The sequence below is a fragment of the Carcharhinus amblyrhynchos genome, chromosome 5, assembly GCF_965287045.1.
Source record: "Carcharhinus amblyrhynchos chromosome 5, sCarAmb.v2.hapA, whole genome shotgun sequence".
In the NCBI taxonomy this organism is placed as follows: domain Eukaryota; kingdom Metazoa; phylum Chordata; class Chondrichthyes; order Carcharhiniformes; family Carcharhinidae; genus Carcharhinus; species Carcharhinus amblyrhynchos.
In genome coordinates, this window is record NC_137328.1 from 51,045,751 (window position 1) to 51,064,826 (window position 19,076).

General features: G+C 41.4%; 1 protein-coding gene across 1 annotated transcript; it reads right to left on the bottom strand.

Moving 5' to 3' along the window:
* Positions 1-9,681: 9,681 nt before the first annotated feature.
* On the bottom strand, positions 9,682-11,491 carry LOC145343437 (growth arrest and DNA damage-inducible protein GADD45 gamma-like). Its single transcript, XM_080189673.1, has 4 exons — positions 11,340-11,491; positions 10,805-10,906; positions 10,479-10,692; positions 9,682-10,325 (listed from the first exon to the last, which is right to left on the bottom strand). Exons 1-4 carry the CDS (start codon positions 11,393-11,395, stop codon positions 10,212-10,214), a joined length of 486 nt encoding a protein of 161 aa, XP_080045799.1. The 5' UTR covers positions 11,396-11,491; the 3' UTR covers positions 9,682-10,211.
* Positions 11,492-19,076: the final 7,585 nt, after the last annotated feature.

The following is a 19,076-nucleotide window of genomic DNA, read 5'->3' on the forward strand; positions in this document are numbered from 1 at the left end:
TACCCCTTCCTTCTACATCCCAATATCTCAAAAATGCAGGGAAACTCCACTTCACAAAGCCTGTCACAAAGTTCAGGATCTGAGTGAATAGCTTCAGGATCCTGATAAAGAACCAACCAGCACTGGGTCTCCTGTATGTGATGTCACTGGCTTTAGTACATGTGTGGCCAAGTGCAGATGCACTGACAGGTGTCAGTAGCCATTTTGCACGGCCATCTTTCATTGGCGGGAGACACTGTGTTTAGGTTATAATACTGCCAATCACTGGTTAACTATTCATAAAGTCCATAAATTGTAGCAAACTGGATCTGTACGTTTCACAATACTAGTTATTGTAACTTATAATGACAAAGCTGTTTGGGTTCTTGGACCAATGTAGAATTTTTAACTTGGAAGACAAAAAAAGATTGTAAATGTCAACGTGGATTTAATAAATACATATAAAATTGTACGGAAGATGCATTTAGTTGCCAATTTAGGAAAACGCTGTTCTGCTCATTACTGGTGTAATTCCTCCATAATATGCAATGGCTTGTGTGTGCTCAGAACAATGGAGTCACAGTCTTTTCTTATCCCTACGTGTGGCTGCATTGCCTGGCATAGAGGAAAGGCTTTTAAATTGCTGATTAAAGTATTTTATGTAAGGCTGTTGATAACAGTTTTACAATGTTTAATTCATTTTTTTTATTTCAATAAACAAAGGATGATTTTGTGGACTTCAAACACTGAACAAAACTGGTATTGAAACATATACAAATTGAGCTGAAACATTACATATTGTAGTGCATTTTAACTGTAAAGGAGAACTAATATCATCCAAAAATGTTTGGCAAGCTTTTCTTTCATTTACGATCTCTGTCATTTTCATCTTAATGACATAAGTTGAAATTGCAACTTCATGCAAATTAACTCTGTGCAAGATGAATGCAAATAAATGAAACTGCATATTCTACGTGAAAACTGGCTGTTTAAAATTAGCAGCATTTCATAGCAGTAAAGTAGTAAAGCTGCATGCTTTTTTGAGGATGGATATAAATGCATTGGAAACAGTTTAGAGAAGGTCTACTAGACTAATATCTGGAAGGGTCAGATTGTCTTTTGAGGAAAGGGTGGGCAAGAATCACAGAATCCATACAGTTCAGGAGGAAGCAATTCAACCCATTGAGCCTGCATCAACAATAATTCCACCTAGGCTCTATTCCCGTAACCCCTGCCCATGTTTACCTGCTGGTCCTTCTAACACTAAGTGGCAAGTTAGCATGGCCAATCAACCTAACCTACACATCTTTGGACTGTGGGAGGAAACCGAAGCACATGGGTGGCACAGTAGCACAGTGGTTAGCATTGCTGCTTCATAGCTCCAGGGACCTGGGTTTGATTCCCGGCTCGGGTCACTGTCTGTGTGGAGTTTGCACATTCTCTTTGTGTCTGCATGGATTCCCTCCAGGTGCTCCAGTTTCCTCCCACAGTCCAAAGATGTGTGGGTTAGGTTGATTGGCCATGCTAAGAAATTGCGCCTTATTGTCCTGAGGTGAAAAAGTTAGAGGGAGTAGTGAGTAAAACATGTAGGGATATGGGGGGGTAGGGCCTGGGTGGGATTGTGGTTGGTGCAGACTCGATGGGCCAAAGGGTCTCTTTTTGCACTGTAGGGTTCTATGGTTCTATGGAGGAAGCCCATGCATATACGGGGAGTATGTGCAAACTCTGCACAGATAGTCACCCAAAGCCAGTAAGGAATCTGGGTCCCTGGCATTGTGAGCTGGCAGTCCTAACCATTGTGTCACCACGCCACCCCAAGCTAGGCTTGTATCCATTGGAGTTTAGAGAGCAAGAGATGACTTGATTGAAACATATTAAATCCTGAGGGGTCTTGACAGGGTGAATATGGAGAGAATGTTTCTTCTTGTGGAAGAATCTAGAACTAGGGTTAAATATTTTAAAATAAGAAATTAGCCATTTACGACAGAGAATAGGAGATTTTCTTTCTCTCATAAGTTCATGAATCTTCAGAAATCTCTTTCTCACAAGACAGTGGAAGCACATTCTTTAAATATTTTTAAGGCCGAGGTCGATAGATTTGTGATAAGCAAGGGGATGGGAGGTTATCAGGAGTAGGTAGCAATGTGGGTTGAGGTTCCAATCAGACCAGCCATGATCTTATTAAATGGTGGAGCAGGCTCGAGGGGCCAGATGGCAAATTCCTGTCCCTAGTCGGAATGTTTGTTTGATGCATTCTACATAACTATTAGATCCCAACATGATTTTTTTAACAAGCTCTCTGTTAGTTGAAGTAACTTAATTATGCATAGTTGAAAAAATACTTTCAAACCCTTAGCAATGTTTAAAATGTGGTTTGCATATAACATTTTTGGAATTTTACCAAAAGGCAGTGATCATTGCAATAAGCAGTCCAGTGCACCAAATACCAAAACATGAGCAAAGATAACTTAAAAAGAAAGCCCAAGTTCTTCCTTTATTGCCACAAATTCTGCAGGAAGAAATGGAAGAAGTTTACTATTTGTTATCAAGGAGGAACTTAATTAAACCGAAGGAACCATTTGTTTCTCTTTCAGTCACTTAGTAATACAGTACTAGAAAATCATAACCCACTTGAAGTCCTATTCACTCCTTGCCAAGCAGGTGACAAATGGCAAAACAAGTTGTACTCTATACCAGATTTGCTGTGTGCCTCAGGACACAAGGTTCCTGATCCATATACCCAGGAGGTGCTGAGTAGGACATTGTTTTGTCCTGATATAACTCAACAGTGCTGCCAATTAGGCATTAAATTTAAGCCAGTTAAAAACCACACTTGCTGTGTCTGTGCTTCCTTGGTTTCTTGTCAGTACATTTTGTCTTCACACGTAAAATGGTCTGATTTTCAAAGAACATTCAATACTTCATGATAAAAGCAAACTGAGGCATCAGCTTGAAAAAATGTTATTTGCCAATCATTCCATAGTTCATGGTGTCAAAAAGTTAATCAAGTAGCCATTTCGTAATCATGATCCATGTCCTTACAAGAAAAAACGTAAAAGTCAGGCATCTAAGCAGTCCAATGTCAAAGTGGGATAGAATGCATAATTACTGCTGAAATCAGATTTCCCCATCCCATCATTGCTGGAGATACACACATTAAATACAAATATGGGGGCGGCACAGTGACAAAGTGGTTAGCATTTTTGCCTCCCAGCTCCAGGGGCCCAGGTTCAATTCCAGCCTTGGGTGACTGTCTGTGTGGAGTCTGCACATTCTCCCCTTGTCTGCGTGGGTTTCCTCTGGGTGCTCCAATTTCCTCCTACAGTCCAAAGATGTGCAGGTTAGGTCATGCTAAATTGACCCTAGTGTCCCAAGAGAAATAGTGTCCCAAGGTAACTACTTGGGGTTACGGGGATAGGTCCTGGGTGGGAAGCTCTGTTGGAGAGTTGGTGCAGACTCGATGGACCGGTGGCCACCTTCTATGCTGTAAAGATTCTATGATTAATCATGTGGAGGAAAGGATTCTCGGAGGGTAAATCTATTTGGAAGTAATCCAGGGAGTTTGGGATAATAGACTAGAGCTAGCTTCAGTGGGCACCTCACACTGTAACTTGCTACTACACCATTCAGTTCAAATGCTTTGACACTCTAACCGATTTGAAACACTGCGACGAGAGCAACAGGGAATCTGGGGCATTGGTGAATGATGTGCGTATATCCTTAAGCAAAATAAGAATTGAGAAAAACCAATGGAACAACTGAGAAAGGTGAGGTAGAAGAGTGAATTAGAGTAAAATCAGGCACTAAAACAGAAATAAAGAGAGGGAAAGAAAGATTGGACTATGAGTTGGATAAGAGACAGAATGGAAAAGTAAGGAAACAGTTTTTAAAATTCACAATTTTTAAAACTCTAAGAAGAATTCCTGAAAGAATTGAACTTCACAGTTTCAATTGGGCCATTGCTGAGTCAGAGAGTTTGATTGTCACTGGGTTAACAATAATTACATCCAGCATGTTGCTTGGCACTATCACCGTGCTGAATGGAATAAGTTCCAATTAGCTTAGGTCACTGTGTGTGTGGAGCTTGCATGTTCTCCCCATGTCTGCGTGGGTTTCCTCCAGGTGCTCCGGTTCCCTCCTACAGTCCGAAAGGTAGACTGGTTAGATGCATTGACCCGAACAGGTGCTGGAGTGTGGCGATTAGGGGAATTTCACGGTAACTTCATCGCAGTGTTAATGTAAGCCTTACTTGTGATTAATAAATAAACTTTAAGTTCAGAACGGATCTCACAGCTCATTCATGTGATGTTATGGGCCATCAGCAATAGCAGAATTTTATTCCACTGCAGACCAGCATATTAGTCACTCCACCATTATCACCAGTCTCAGGGACCATGCCTGATTCAATAGGCAGAATAAAAGAGTATGTCGGGAGCAAAACCAAACGTACCTAAACGTGAGGTACAAATTAGGAAAGCTGCAAGACAAGGCTACTTGCAGGCTTATAAGTGGAAGGAGCATGGTATAGACAGAGCCAAACTGTCCCCTTATCAACAGATCAGATCAAAGCTCTGCAGTTCCACCATATGTAGACATGACTGACTTTGGAAAATTAAAGTACTAAGCGAAAGAGGAACATCCCCATCCTCAATGATGATGAATCCCTATATATGAGTATATACATGGTTGAAACATTTACAATCATCTTCAATGAGAAATGCCAAGTGGGTGATCCATTTTGTCCTTCTTATGAGGTCGTCCACCATTCCCCCCTCTCACAGAAACCAGTCTTCAGCCAATTCAATTCATTCTACATGATATCAAGAAATGGTTGACTATGTTGCAAATGTTGTAGGCTTTGACAATATTCCAAGTTCTGAAGACTTGTGCTTTAGTACTAGTTGCACCTCTAGCCAAGCTATTCCAGTACAGCTATAACACTGGCATCATCCCAATTGTATTGCTAAAGATTTCAGCTCCACAATTTGTTGCATCTCTAGCTAAGTTATTCCAGTACAGTTACACCACTGGCACCTCCCAATGAAGTGGAAAATTACTTAGATGCATCTAGCCCACAAGAAGCGGGAAAAATCCAGTGTGGTCAATTACTGGTCAATCAGCTTATTCTCAATTGTCTGCTAAGCGACGGAAAGTGTTGTTGACAATCCTAACAAACAACACTATACCCCTACTCACAGATTTTCAGTTTGGATGCTGTCGGGACTACTTGGCTCCTGACCTTATTACAGCCCTGATCTTAACAAGGCTAAAAGAGCTGAATACCAGAGGTGAATTGTGAGTAACTACATTTGACATCGAGGCAATACTTGACTGAGCTTGGCATTAAGAAAGCCTAGTAAAATTGCAGTCAATGGGAATCGGGGACAGGGCGGTGGGGGGGGGGGGTGGGGGGGGGGAGCAGGCCGGAGGGGAATCTCTCCAATGAATGAAGTCTTATAGGAAGGTGGTTGTGATTGGTGGTGGTCAATCAACTCTGTCCAAGGACATCATTGCAAGAGCTCATCAGAGTAGTGTCCTAAGACAACTATGTTCAGCCGCTTCATTAATAACTTGCCCTCCTTTGTAAGTTCATAAGTGAGGACTGCTTGTTGGTTTCCCAAACATTGAAACAGTCTGTGTCCACATGCAGCAAGATCTGGACAACATTCAGGCTTGGGCTGATAAGTGGCAAGTAACATTCAACTAATTAGATAGAACTGCACAGTTTATACAGCACTAAAGCAGGTCATTTGGCCCAGATAGTCCTCACCAGATCCAATTGGGTCTCCTCCCATTTTTCTTCTGGAGTCTTAAATCCTGGGAAAGAATTGGCATTAGCCAGATAGGCATTTCATTTGCTTCAGCCTTCCTTATGCGAGTGACGTGGGCTCTTGTCCACTAGTTCTCCAACTGGTGGGCGAGACCCCACAACATATCCAGCCCAATGTTTCCTCTTGTGGGGAAGAACATAACCAGAGACAATCAATGTAAGATAGTCACCAAAAAATCCAGTTGGAAATTTAAAAGAAACTTCTTTATCAAATTACAATATTATGTATGCATTTAAGGGGAAGCCAGACAAGTATCTGAGGGAGATGGGAATGATGATTACAATGATAGATTTAGACTGGCAGAAATCACTCCTGCCTAAAGCTGCTGGCCAATCAGAGGTGATGGCTGAAGCCAGTAATGCTCCAAGGAATTCATCAATGGACTTAGGTTAGCGATGATGGGCTGGGGTCATGTGGTGGGGGTCACGGGGTTGGGGGGTGGCCAAGGTGGTGACTTTCAGTTCTCCTCTCCTCCTCTTCCCAATACCAGTTGCTTGTTGAATTCAAAGACTGTCTGATGGGCTGTTCAAAGAGAGTTTCCTGGGTGGATTTTGGGAGGCACAAGAAAACTGTAAGACTCCCATTTTGCTTCTGAGCCACCAGTGAATTCCAGTGGGCTCACGGACAATTGATGTAAAGTGACTCATTAATGAGCCTATTTGACATCCTACTGCAGGCTGGCCTCTTCCTGCCTCCAACTTAATCACAGGAAATTTTCCTTCTGTTGGCAGACTGATGTGTGGCCATTCCTGTGATTAATTATAACAGGCACCATGTTTCCCATTGCAATGGGCTGGATTAATTTCACAGAAGCACAGAATACTACACTGCAGAAGAGGCTGTTCAGCCCATTGAGCCTGCGTCAACGCATGAAATTCCACCCTTTATCTCTGTGTCCATTCTATCGAACACTTTCATAATTCTATGAAGTTACCCCTCAGCCTTCTTATTACAAGAGAAAAAAAAACCTGTCAATCCTTTCCTAATATGTAATACGCCAGCATTTCTTATATCACTCTTATTAATCCTCCCTGCATCCTCCCCAGTCACTCCATGTCTTTGTCGTAACATAGCAACTTGCAGTTGTCCCTGCATTGGTGCTTGTGGAATGTCGCTTCCAACCTTCTGTAACTGGGGGGGGATCAGGATATTGAATTTGATGATCAGCCATGATCATAATGAATGGTGGAGAAGGCTCGAAGGGCCAAATGGCTTATTCCTGCTTCTAATTTCTATGTCTCCACGTAATTGAATAACCGCCCTTTACTCTCTTGCTTGTCATTGTCCTGAAGCCAGCTGGCAATCCATTCTTTTACTTGACCCTGACTCCACATTCTTTGACCTTGTTTTAGTCAATCATGAGGCACCTTACTGGAGGCCTTTTGAAAATTCAGTTATATTAATTGTACTATATTCTTGCCACACAAGTGCAGGACGATGACTTTCTCTTACAGGAGAGAGTCTAACCTTTTTCCCTTGACATTCAAAGACATTACTATCATGGAATTCCCCAACATCAACATCTGGGGGATTGCCATTCACCAGAAACTTACCTGGACTAGGCGTATGAATACTGTGGCTATAAAACCTTGAAAATGCTGTGAATTCTCTGGAGAGTGACTCACCTCCTGACTCCCCAATGCCTTTCCACCACCTACAAGACACAAGCCAGTAGCGTAATAGAAAGCTCTCCACTTGCCTGGATGAATATAGCTCCAAACAGAACAAATGAGTTCCGCTGATTCATATCCCATCCACCACCACCTTAAACAATCATTCTTCTACCACCAGTGCACTATGATTGCAGTATCATCCTTCTTTTCCAAACCCAAAGTATCTACCACGTGGAAGATTAATGGCAGCAGGTGCATGGGTACACCATCAACTGAAAGCTCCCCCCATTCACATACTATCCAGATTTGGAAATACATTGCTGTTCCTTCTTCATCAGGTCAAAATGGATCAAAATATTAGAACTTGCTTCAAAATAGGAGCTGCAGCAGTTCAAAATGGCTGCTCACTACCAGCTTCGAGGCACTTATGTTAGCTTTAGCAGTGATGCCCAGTCACTGAAAGAATAGAAAAAGATAAAAGTGGCAGAGAGTGTCGCATTTCCTGACTCCCTAAATCATTTCCACCCATCTACCAGGTTTAAGTCAAGACTTTGGATGGAATACTTCCCATTTACTGTGAAGTGCCTTAGGACATTTCATTCTGTTAAAAGTGCTATATAAATACAAGTTGCAATCATGGTACCTACTCTGTTAATTATCAATGTTAACTTTCTATGGCAAGTTTAATGGCCAATTAATGTGCAAATACAGCTATTGCTTAAAAATAAAAGGGAGACTAAGGGCGAGATGCTATTTATGTGAAACAAATAGCAGCATAAATCGAGCAGCAGGTTCTACAATTTTGTAATTCACTATAGATGTCTTAATATCCCAAATTTTCTGGTTAACCTGTGCATTAATGATGGCATACGTTGTTAACAAGATCCAGCCAATATTCAGAATACTATATTGGTGGAAGCAATTGTAAGAAAAATGTCAATGTAAAGCTGTTCCCACGAATGCAGATCATAAATCCATTACCCATAGACTTACATCACTAGCCATTGCTTTCTTTCTAATCTGTTCAAATTTGAGATTGATATCATCTCTTTTAATGTCCCCTCTCAAACATGAAACCTGGAATAGTGACACCTGCTGCAAAATACCACAGGCCATACTGATTTGAACCTAACCCATTCAGTGCATTAAAATTGGAGAAACCAGCTTACCGACCTGTTTCTGCTACAAGTTCATCAGTAAATTTTACTGTGGCACTGACATAAGTCCCAAATGTAAAATAAATATCAATAGTGGTACTACGATGCAATTTTAACTGGGGGAGTTTGGAAGTCCTGTCAAATGCAAACTTGCTCAGCAGCATTGCTGCTGTAGAACACCACAAACCCAGGTTTGATTCCAGCCTCAGGTCACTGTGTGCAGAATCTTCACGTTCTCCTTGTGTCTGCGTTGGTTTCTTCCCACGCTCCAAAGACATACAAATTAGGTTGAATGGCCATGATAAATTGTCCCTTAGCGTTGGGGCCTAGAAAAGTAACGTGGGGTTATGGGGAAATTGGACCTAGGTGGGTTTATTGTCAGTGCAGCTTAAATGGGCCAAACATCCCCCATCTGCACTGTACTCTGATTTTAAGTGCATGAAAAGAACAAAGATGTGAATGAGGATTTCAGCAAGTGTACTAAGGCAGGGGATAAGCAGAGGAAATTTGAGTTATTGGTTTAAAAAAAAATCACAAAGCCTTGGCTTTGCCAACCTGGAGCCAAATATTGCTGAGCAAAAAAAGTGTATTTTTAAATTGTTGATTTTGACATATTTTAGGATACTGTTGGCATGTCTCAACATATCTGTGCTGCAAGAATAAAAAAAACAACACAATCGGGCCTTTTCAAAGTTAGAATCAAGTGTGCAGCTTTAAGTAGATTTAGTCATAACTCCTCCTACCCAAGAAGGGATTGGTTTTGTAGCACTCAGTACCATTAAATTTACAATACTCAAGTTCACTTGGCCTCAAGTCAATTTAGTTAAAAAGCAAAATACATCTCTCTATATTTCCCATCTTGAACCAAGAGATAAATTGAAAAAAAAGTACAGATTAAGAAGATTACCACTAAAAAGAGTCCCCCCCCCACCAAGGTAGGATTTCCCCTTGTTCAACCTTGCAATCTGTCGCAACCTACATTTTTCTATGACAGCAAATCTGTGGGTGGAAATGTCACTGACAGCTCAATTGATGCAAGTACAGTTAGTATCAGTGGTTAATCTTTTTATAGTCAGCCAGTTGGATGAGCAAGCACAAAAGTCAAATATAAAAGACCATTTATTTCAGTAATTCTTCTGCTTTACAAGAATGAACCAAGTATCCATTTATTAAAAAAATACATGTCTTAAAAATTCAGAGCTCAAGAGCTGTAAATAAGATGTTTGAATTCCATTTGTCATTAAATAAAGTTAACTGTTCCACAACTAAATGCAGTCTAGTTACAGAATCAGATAAGAGTCCCCACAGTTTCCACGCTGGTCTTGATCCATCATTTAATCTCCTCCAATGACAGACACAGGGCTCTGCGGCATGTGCATGTTTGCACGGTAGACTTCTCACTTGCCTCTCCACTCCAGATCCAGTGTTCATATGCAGCATTTTTCCAACTTGCTGCAGTCACCAGTCCTGGCCATCAGTCCTCACAGTCTCCGATTCACCAGCAATGTACTGGTCAACTGTCCATGTGACTTGACCAAAATATCAGTCTAATCCACAGATCCATGAAGCCAACATTTTTCCGTGACTTCAAAATACAATACTTCCAGCAACACCAAGTCAATGCAACAACTTCAACGCTCAGGAAAGGAAATGTTGGGGACCCACTGATTGGTGCAGCGACTCTCTTCGCAGAAGACACCAAGTTTTTCTAAAGCTGGATCTTTCCAGGAGTCTTGGCTTGGATTCTAAACGTGATAAAAATGCAAGCAGTCAGTTACATGCTCACAGTACCAAAGGAGCACTATTTCTAGTTCAAAAGAAATCTCACAACTGGAGTAACAGGTTCCAACACGAAACCAGTTGCTCGCTGAAGTTCGTTTTGCCGAAGCAGCACTTACCGTGACTAGGATGCAATGCATATCCCTCGGCTCCTCGTTGTCAGCCGCACTGCCAACGATCTCGGCCAATCTCTGGATGTCATTCACTCTCACGATGTTAATGTCATTGTCGCAGCAAAAGGCTTGAATTAGAGTGAAGTGAATTTGCAGAGCGATGTCGCCTTCATCCTCCTCGTCAGTGGCCAAGAGGCAGAGCACCACACTGTCAGGGTCACTGCAAAGAAATCAAAACACACAGGTCAACCAACAGCTCAGTTACAAATCGGAGACGTGTCCCTAACTGAAGATCCTGGTGCGGTGCACATTTAAAAGAGGGCGACACTTACACATTCATGACTTTTGCAGACTCGTAGACTCCAACGGTCAGGCAGTGCTGCCGTTGCGCGGAGCTCAGCAGCTCTTCCAGGGCTTTGCCAGCAACTTGCATCCTGAAATCACAACAAAAAAAAATTAAAGACACGCTAATTAAATCCTTACACACGAACAAACAAGGCAAAAAGGAGTGGAGTTTCAGTGGGAGAGGCTGAGCTCGGTGTTGACCTGTTGCTCGGCTGGAGCAAGCAGTGATGTTTTTAAATTTGAAAGTCTGGTCTTTTGCTGGCAGCCCCGGTGCCTCGGCTTTTGTTTTGGTCTCTGGGGTTTTTTTCAAACGGATCCCGAGTCCGCCAGCACCCGGCTCTCGCGCACTAACCGACACTATCACTCGAGACGGTGGGTTCCAAACAGCAGCCCCCAGAGTGTGTGTGTGTGTGTGTGTGTGTGTGTACACACAGGGAGAGGAGTGCAACACCACCCCCCACCCCAACCAACCCCCCACCCCCAACCCACAAAACAGGCACTCTCAATATACACCAGCCTTACCTCTCTGTACTCTCCACCGGCTTCTCCTCAACGCCGCTGAATTCCTCCAGGGTCATATTTATAATCCCAGGCTGGAAGGGGGAATGCTTGCAGTTTATGAAGGTAGAATAGCTGTAGCCACACTCTCTACGTCTCTCCCCTCCCAAACTCACTGCCCAACACCTCACCGCCGCTCGCTGCCCGCTCCTTTTATACTGCTCCAGCCGCTGGCTACGTTCTACCCCCCTCCTCTGATTGGTGGAGAGCCTCGTTCAATCATACCGGGGGGCCGGCCAGGCCCCCACGTGGGGCGGAGCTCCAGGCACTAGAGTGTTCCCTGTTATCGTGGAAGGAGCTGGCTAAAGGCTGCTGAAAAAAAGTTATTATTGATTAAGCTGAGCAGATGTGCAAGAAAGGGAGCAGAATTGGGATAAAGTATTGCATTGCAGCAAGTTTTAATGTGCCATTGCAGAATTTAAACCTCATATGTTGCTTAAAGAAAAGTTTATTTTTTTACGTTTGAATGAATCTACAATACAATTGGCAGGTCATTATTTCACTTAATTCACCATCCGGATCGTCACTGACATTGCATCACTGACGTTTGTAATATTATTTGCAGCAGATACCGAAAATAGAGGCTGCTATCAAAAGCTGGGTAAACTTTTTTGTCCCAGGCAGACATTCATGGCACACGCTGCTCATTACCATGTCTATAGGGAACACAATAGGAGTTTGAGGAGTTTCAGGCGTGTGGCAATATTAAGAACTCGGTCAGATGAACCCTTTTTTGAAACATTGCTCCAGCTGCCACTTTAAAAAAGAGACTTGTGGATGTGTGTTTGTGTGCGTTAGGAGTTGAGTGAGGATAGTGAGATGATAGTGTAATCGAAGAGCTATAGCGCATTTTTTGTTATTTAGCTAACAGCGAACGCAAACTAATTGCATGTTATTCCAGCCTGTACAAAAAACATAGTAGCAGTTCTGAAATTCTTTAGTGCTGCGATTTTGCTTGATTAGATGTACTGGACCTGTTTATCAAATGGTACTGCATCATTCGTGCTTAACAAATGGACGTTTCACAGATAACAAAAATAACTTATGTCTCCTTTATTTTCTACTTAAAATATTATTGATGTGAAATGAAATTAAAGCAATGCAGTGTTGGTATTGTTGCTGTATTTGATGTTGAGCTAACATTTCTCAGCACTCTGGGAAATCAGATTCTTTATTGAGATATGTGCATTGGCTTTTACGTGAAACCCTTGTGGAAAAATCATGCAATAGATTTTTTTTGATAATTCTGCGCCGAGCGCGGAGTTCAGACTTTATTGATTCAAATGTATCCAACTGTCTTCACTCGCAGTTAAGAACAGAACTTACTGTGTCAATGGTCCATCTAGTGGCTATAGCTGATACAACACCACAGTCCATATTTCCCTCTGCTATTTTAAATTTTTCTCTACAATTTTCTTTCCTTCCTGCAAAATATATGTACACAAACCACACTTCAATACTAATAAATAGTTTTAATTGACCATTCCTTGATGTTAACGTCTGAATCATAGAATTCATAAAATCAGAGAATCTTTCAGTCCAGGAGGACCATTGATTCTGCACCAACTCTCCGAAAGAACATGTTACCCCCGCACCCGCGCCCCCGCCCAAGTCCCAATAACCCCGCACATTTGCCATGTCAAATCCAGCTAACCTACACATCTTTGGATTGTGGGAGGAAGCCGGAACACCCGGAGGAAACCCAGGGAGAGGAGAGAACGTGCAAACTCTACACTGTTACTCAAGGCCAGAATCGAACCCAGATCCCTGGCACTAAGGCAACACTGTGACTTGTGTTGCCTGTTTTGATGGTTACACATTAGAAAGCAGATAAAGTGAGAAACTTTGCAGCAACAGTCCAGGAAGTGTTTAGAACAATGTCTTCTGGTACAGAGCAGGATACAGCAGTCAGCAACAAATATTCCTCAGTCATTATCATCAGTTGTACCTTGATTCAAGGATGATGTCTACTCAGGGTCATGGGTTTCCATTATGAGTTTCTCAGTACACCAGTGGGCAATAACAATCAAGAGTACCAAGGTCACACCCAGGGGTGGCACTGCAGCACAGTGGTTAGCACTGCTGCTTCACAGCAGCAGCAGGGACCTGGGTTCCAGTCCCAGCTTGGATCACTGTGTGGAGTTTGCACTTTTTCCCTGTATTTGTGTGGGCTTCCTCCGGGTGCTCTTGTTTCCTCCCACATTCTGAAGGGCGTGCTGGTTAGGTGCATTGATCTGGACTGTGGCAACTAAGGGAGTTTCACAGTAACTTTATTGCAGTGTTAATGTAAGCCTTACTTGTGACTAACAAATAAACTTTACTTTCCCCCAGGCAGCAGATTTAGCCAAACAAAGTCTGTTTTGTGGAAATGACAAAGGAGAAGGTTATAGATCCAAGATTCAACCGGGAAGGTATGTCTAGGATGTGCCATTTGGTTTCCATCACTGGAAATATCAAGCATCCACACTGTACTACCAGTGGCTACAAAGTTTACCAGATCCATAACTTTTAGGGAGTACACATAACGCTTTAAATTGAGGCATTCAAGAGATGCATAGCTGTTTAAAAAGAGGGGGAAGGATGGATATTTTACCCCTTAGTGATTTGAGTAATAAGTAGAGCAACCACATTCCATCTCCACACGACTCTCATAACCCAGCTGAGAGCCGACACAATGAAGTGTATCAAGGCCCAGGGTGGACAACCTGTGTCCCATAGGCCACATCCAGCATGTGGGAACTTTTTATCCAGCCCTCAAGCTGCATTGAATTATCACTGTTATTTAAGTGTTTGATTACTGATGATAGTAAAATATAAAAATCTACTAAATGAATCTACTTCAATGGTTGATTTTAGTTTGAAATAACATATTGACCTAAGATTTTTCATATACCTCCCAATTTTCAAGATATATCTCACATGGAGGATGCTGCACGTGCAAAAGAAAAGTGAACAGCATGCGTTCGGTTTTCAACAAAGAATGGAGTGTCAAATAACCTTTCACACACAAAGGCTCAAATGCCTGGATTTGTTAGGAGAACATCACAGTGTTCAAGGAATACAATTTGAATTGCCATTTTTGAACAAAACATCCTAGTTATGGCAGCAACTTCACAACTGAGGGAAAGGCAAGAAAAGCTGAGAGATCAGGAAGTTACTGCAAAGGCAAGTTGTGTTCTGGCAGTTAAAATTGTTAAACAAAGTAAGCCTTTTGCTGAAAGGAAGTTTTTTTGAAAGAATGTTTGGTCAATGTTGCTGCCATGTTGTGACTTGAAAAACAAAATAAATTATTTGAGAATGGTAGTTTGTCATGAAAAACTATTACTTGCCATGTAAAAATGATTGATGAAGAGTTAACTTCTCAGTTGAATAAGAAAACACTTTTAATTTGCTTTTGATGACAGAACTGACTTCAAGGACAAAATACTGCTCTTGATAATTTTCCCTCCTCCTGGGGATTAACATTTGCATTTTGGTAAGACAAACCAGGGCAGGACTTGTACAATTATTGGAGAGTTGTCAAATGGAGAAACCTAGGAGTGCAGGTACATAGTTCCTTGAAAGTGGCATAATAGGTAGAAAGGGTGATGAAGAAGGTGTTTGGCACATTAAGGGACATTATGTTATAACTGTACAAGACATTGGTAAGGCCACATTTGAAGTACTGCATACAATTCTGATCATCCCGGAATAGGAAGGATGTTATTAAACTGGAAAGGTGCAAAGACTTACAAGAATGTTATCGGGACAGGATGATTTGAATTATAAAGGAGGGAATGGATAGGCTAGGACTTTTTTCCCTGAGGTATATGAGGATGACATTATAGAGGTTTATAAAATCATGAGCGCTATAGTTAAGCTGAATAGCCAAAGTCTTTTTGCCAGAGTAGAGAAGTACAAAACTAGAGGGCATAGGTTTAAGCTGAGAGGGTAGAATTTAAAAAGGATCTGAGGGTCAACTTTTTCACAGGAGGGTGGTGCATATATGGAATGAGTTGCCAGAGGTTGTAGAGGTGAGTATAATTACAACATTTAAAATACATTTGGGTAGATACATGGATGGGAAAGGCAAACGGGACTAATTCAATTTAGGAAACCTGGTCGGTGTGGACAAGTTGGACAAAAGGGCAAGATTCTATACTGTATATCTCTATAACAACAAATTTTGGTTATTGCCATAGTCAAATGTTCAACTGCAGATGATTCAATAAAGCTATCCGCAGATATAAATGCAAAGTCACAAATAAACAAGAAATCTACCAACCTTTTGGGCAGTGCAGTGCACAGAAAAGTGTTAGCTATAATAACATTTGTGTGCTAATGGATAATATAGTTGTTGGTAAAATTAACAAATAACTCAATGGTGCAATATTCTAACAGCGCATTGTTCAAATGTATTAATTTTAAGTGTTGATTTTAAAACAAAATTGTGTTTCCCCTAATTAACATAAATTGTTTATCTTTTAAATAAGTATGGCTTATGATTTTCACACCCAGAAATGACCCTGAGGTCCGTATGTTTGTCCACCCCTGATATAAAGGTGTGGGACAAAGACCAAAACATTCCTAATCTCCATTTTGTCAACCTGGCTTATTTTAGCTATAATAATGCAAGAACAGGACTTAGGACACCAGTGAAGTTCCTGACTGCTCCACTGGGGAAGAAATCTTGTTCCAAAAGGTCACAGACACCAGCAAAACCTACCTGAGCATGTTGAGATACTGATGCTCACATGTCAATAGCTGAATCCTTGAACTATAGACCCAGTGATGGAGAATGTTGCATTTGTAGAGCTGAAGTCTGTGTCCATCCCTTCTGTCCTGTGGAGCAACATGTAGCTGAGGAGAAGGCAACTGGTGCTGCTGTTGTTTCTGGTGCATCTTATCTTGTTCCTCATCAAGGTGCAAATTAGAGCTGCTGCAAAAGTTGCTCCAGTACCTTCGTGAAAACTAACAACAGGAAGTGCAGATCAAGATGAATGAAATCTGAGACGGGTGAAGTAATTCAATGATTTGGAGAGCATCTGTAAAGTAGTGAGAAAATGCTCTCAGAGGTGCTGTGAGCAACAACATCTCAACTAGATAGAGCTCCAGCTATTCATTTTCACTGTTTGAAGTTTCCCTAAAGGGCAGTGACAGTTCAAGCCAGAATGATGGGTGAAATCCTAAATTAATTTGCCTCCTTGCAGCTTTTAATTGCTTATCCCACAGACTGAGTGCAGCTGGTACGAAGTGTAATTACTGTGTAATTGGTGAATCAGGGAGTTTGGCGAGGAGAGGAGAGAGGTGTTCTTTCTTTTTTCTATCTGTCTCAACCTGCCAGAGTTGAAAAGCTGCACGAGAGGGCTAGATTTGAAAAATCCAAGATTTGGCACTGTTGACTTAGTGACATTGAAGCAGAAATATTAATTCATTGGTGGGTGTGAAACTGCTGTTAGGGAGGGTCTTTAGGTGAAAATCTAAAGAATGCATTTTTCTAATTTAAGTAAGAGACACAAGCAAGGGAAGTAAAGCTAAATCAAGGCCAGACAAAATAAAGTTATATATATATAAATCAAAGTAAATTGAAGTTAATGCTAGGGAAGGAAATTGAAGCCATGGCAGGATATTCAGTTATGTGGAATGAATATAATATGTGAGAAGTTGTGGATGTTACTGGTGTCTGATCACATGCGCAGGAAGTATCATCAGTTGCAGAAACATGGGCTCCTGGCTTTGGAGACAGCATGCTCAGAGATCACCACACTGCAACTTAGGAGACTGGAGGCAGAGAGGGAATGGGTTACAGGCAGTCCAAGAGAACTAGGCAGTTAGTGCAGGAGTATCCTGAGGTTTCACTCACCAATTAGTTTTCCATTTTGGATACTGGTGAATGTTTGTTACTCAGAGGACATGCAGTTGGAGCCTAGTATGTGGCACCACACATGGCTGTGCTGTACAGGAGGGAAGAAAGAGCAATAGTGTTTGTGGGTTTGTTAGTTAGGGGAACAGACAGCCATTTCCATGACTATTAGATATGACTTCAGGATGGTATGTTTCCTCCCTGATGCCAGAGACAAGGGTGTTATGGAGTGGTTACAGGATATTCACCTGGGGGAGAGTGTTCAGCCAGACGCCATGGTCCAGTGGTACCAATGACTTAGGTCAGAAAAGGGATGAAGATCTGAAAGCAGATTTTAGGGAGCTGGGAAGGAGATTGAAAAGCAGTAATCTCAGGATGATTCCCAGTCCCACATTCTAATGACCATAGAAATAGGCTAGAATGATGGTGTTGGAGGGAGAACACCAGATTTTTGAGGCATTGGGATTCAAACTCCTTGTTTAAAAATTAGCAATCCTGTGACAAGTACACTTAGTAAACATGAAAAGTTTGATTGTAAAATAATACTCCTTTACTCTCCCCTTAACTTCACAAAATGTATAATTCTCAAAGATAACACCCACTCTAAACAAAATGGCAGGTGTCACTCAACCCATCTTCAGTGGATTTCTCCTCAAACTTCCCCCAGATGATTATCACTTAAGTGTTTCCAAACTCCACTGTTAAAAAGTCACACTTTAAAATCTTCCTTCAAACAATACTTTCCATCAGCTATTTTCATTAAGAACACACTCCATGTTTTCCAACTATCACTTCAAACAAAGCTTCTGCTGTGATTTTAATGAGGAATCCACCACCAGATTTTCCACCTCCTTTCAGGCTTCCTTTATGTTGAACTGCCATATGCATCTGCACTTCTACATAAAATCACGTACATAAAATCAGAAGATTACTTCAAACATTAGAACTAAGGATATAAGAACATAAGAGTGGTTACATGCAGGAGTAGGCATTTCAACCCCTTAAGCCTGCTTTGCCATTCAATACAACCATAGCTGATTTTGTCTCAGCCTCAACTCCACTTTCCTGCTTGTTTTCCATAACCCTTCAACCCATTACTAATTAAAAATCTGTCTATGTCCTTAAATTTATTCAATGCCTTGCATCCATCACAGTCTGGAGTCAGTGGATTCCACAGATTCACAACCCTTTGAGAGAAGTAATTTATCCTCATCTCCATTTTAAATTTGCCACCCCTCATTCTAAAATTATTACCTCTTGTTCTAGAATGCCCTATGAGAGGAAATATTCTCTTTACATCTACCTTGTCAATCCCTTTAGCATCTTATGTACCTCAATTAGGTCTCCCCTCATTCTTTTAAACTCTAGAGAATATAGGTCTTCACAAAATAAACCCCTCATCTTTGGAATCAATCTAGTGAATCTTACAATCAAATGCTATGATTACTTCAGATATGTGACTTGTCTGCAGCATTTCTCATGATCTCTTCTCGGGTCTGACTTTGACTTCCATGAACAGTATCCTGTTCTCAAGGCAGTTCAGTTTTGTTCCTTTAACTTCAGGCTCCTTGAAAACTTCCTTGCAAGCATCCTTTCCAGGTATATCATAGCTCCTGCTCTGACCAAGACTACAAAAAACTACAAAGAGCTGCAAACAAGGTGATGTTCTAGTGGTATTATCGCTAGATTATTAATCCAGAAACTCAGCTAATGTTCTGGGGGACAGAGGTTCGAATCCCACCATAGCAGATGATGTAATTTCAATCAAACAAAATATATCTGGAATTAAGAATCTACTGATGACCGTGAAACCATTGTCAATTTTCTGAAAAACCCATCTGGTTCACTAATGTCCTTTA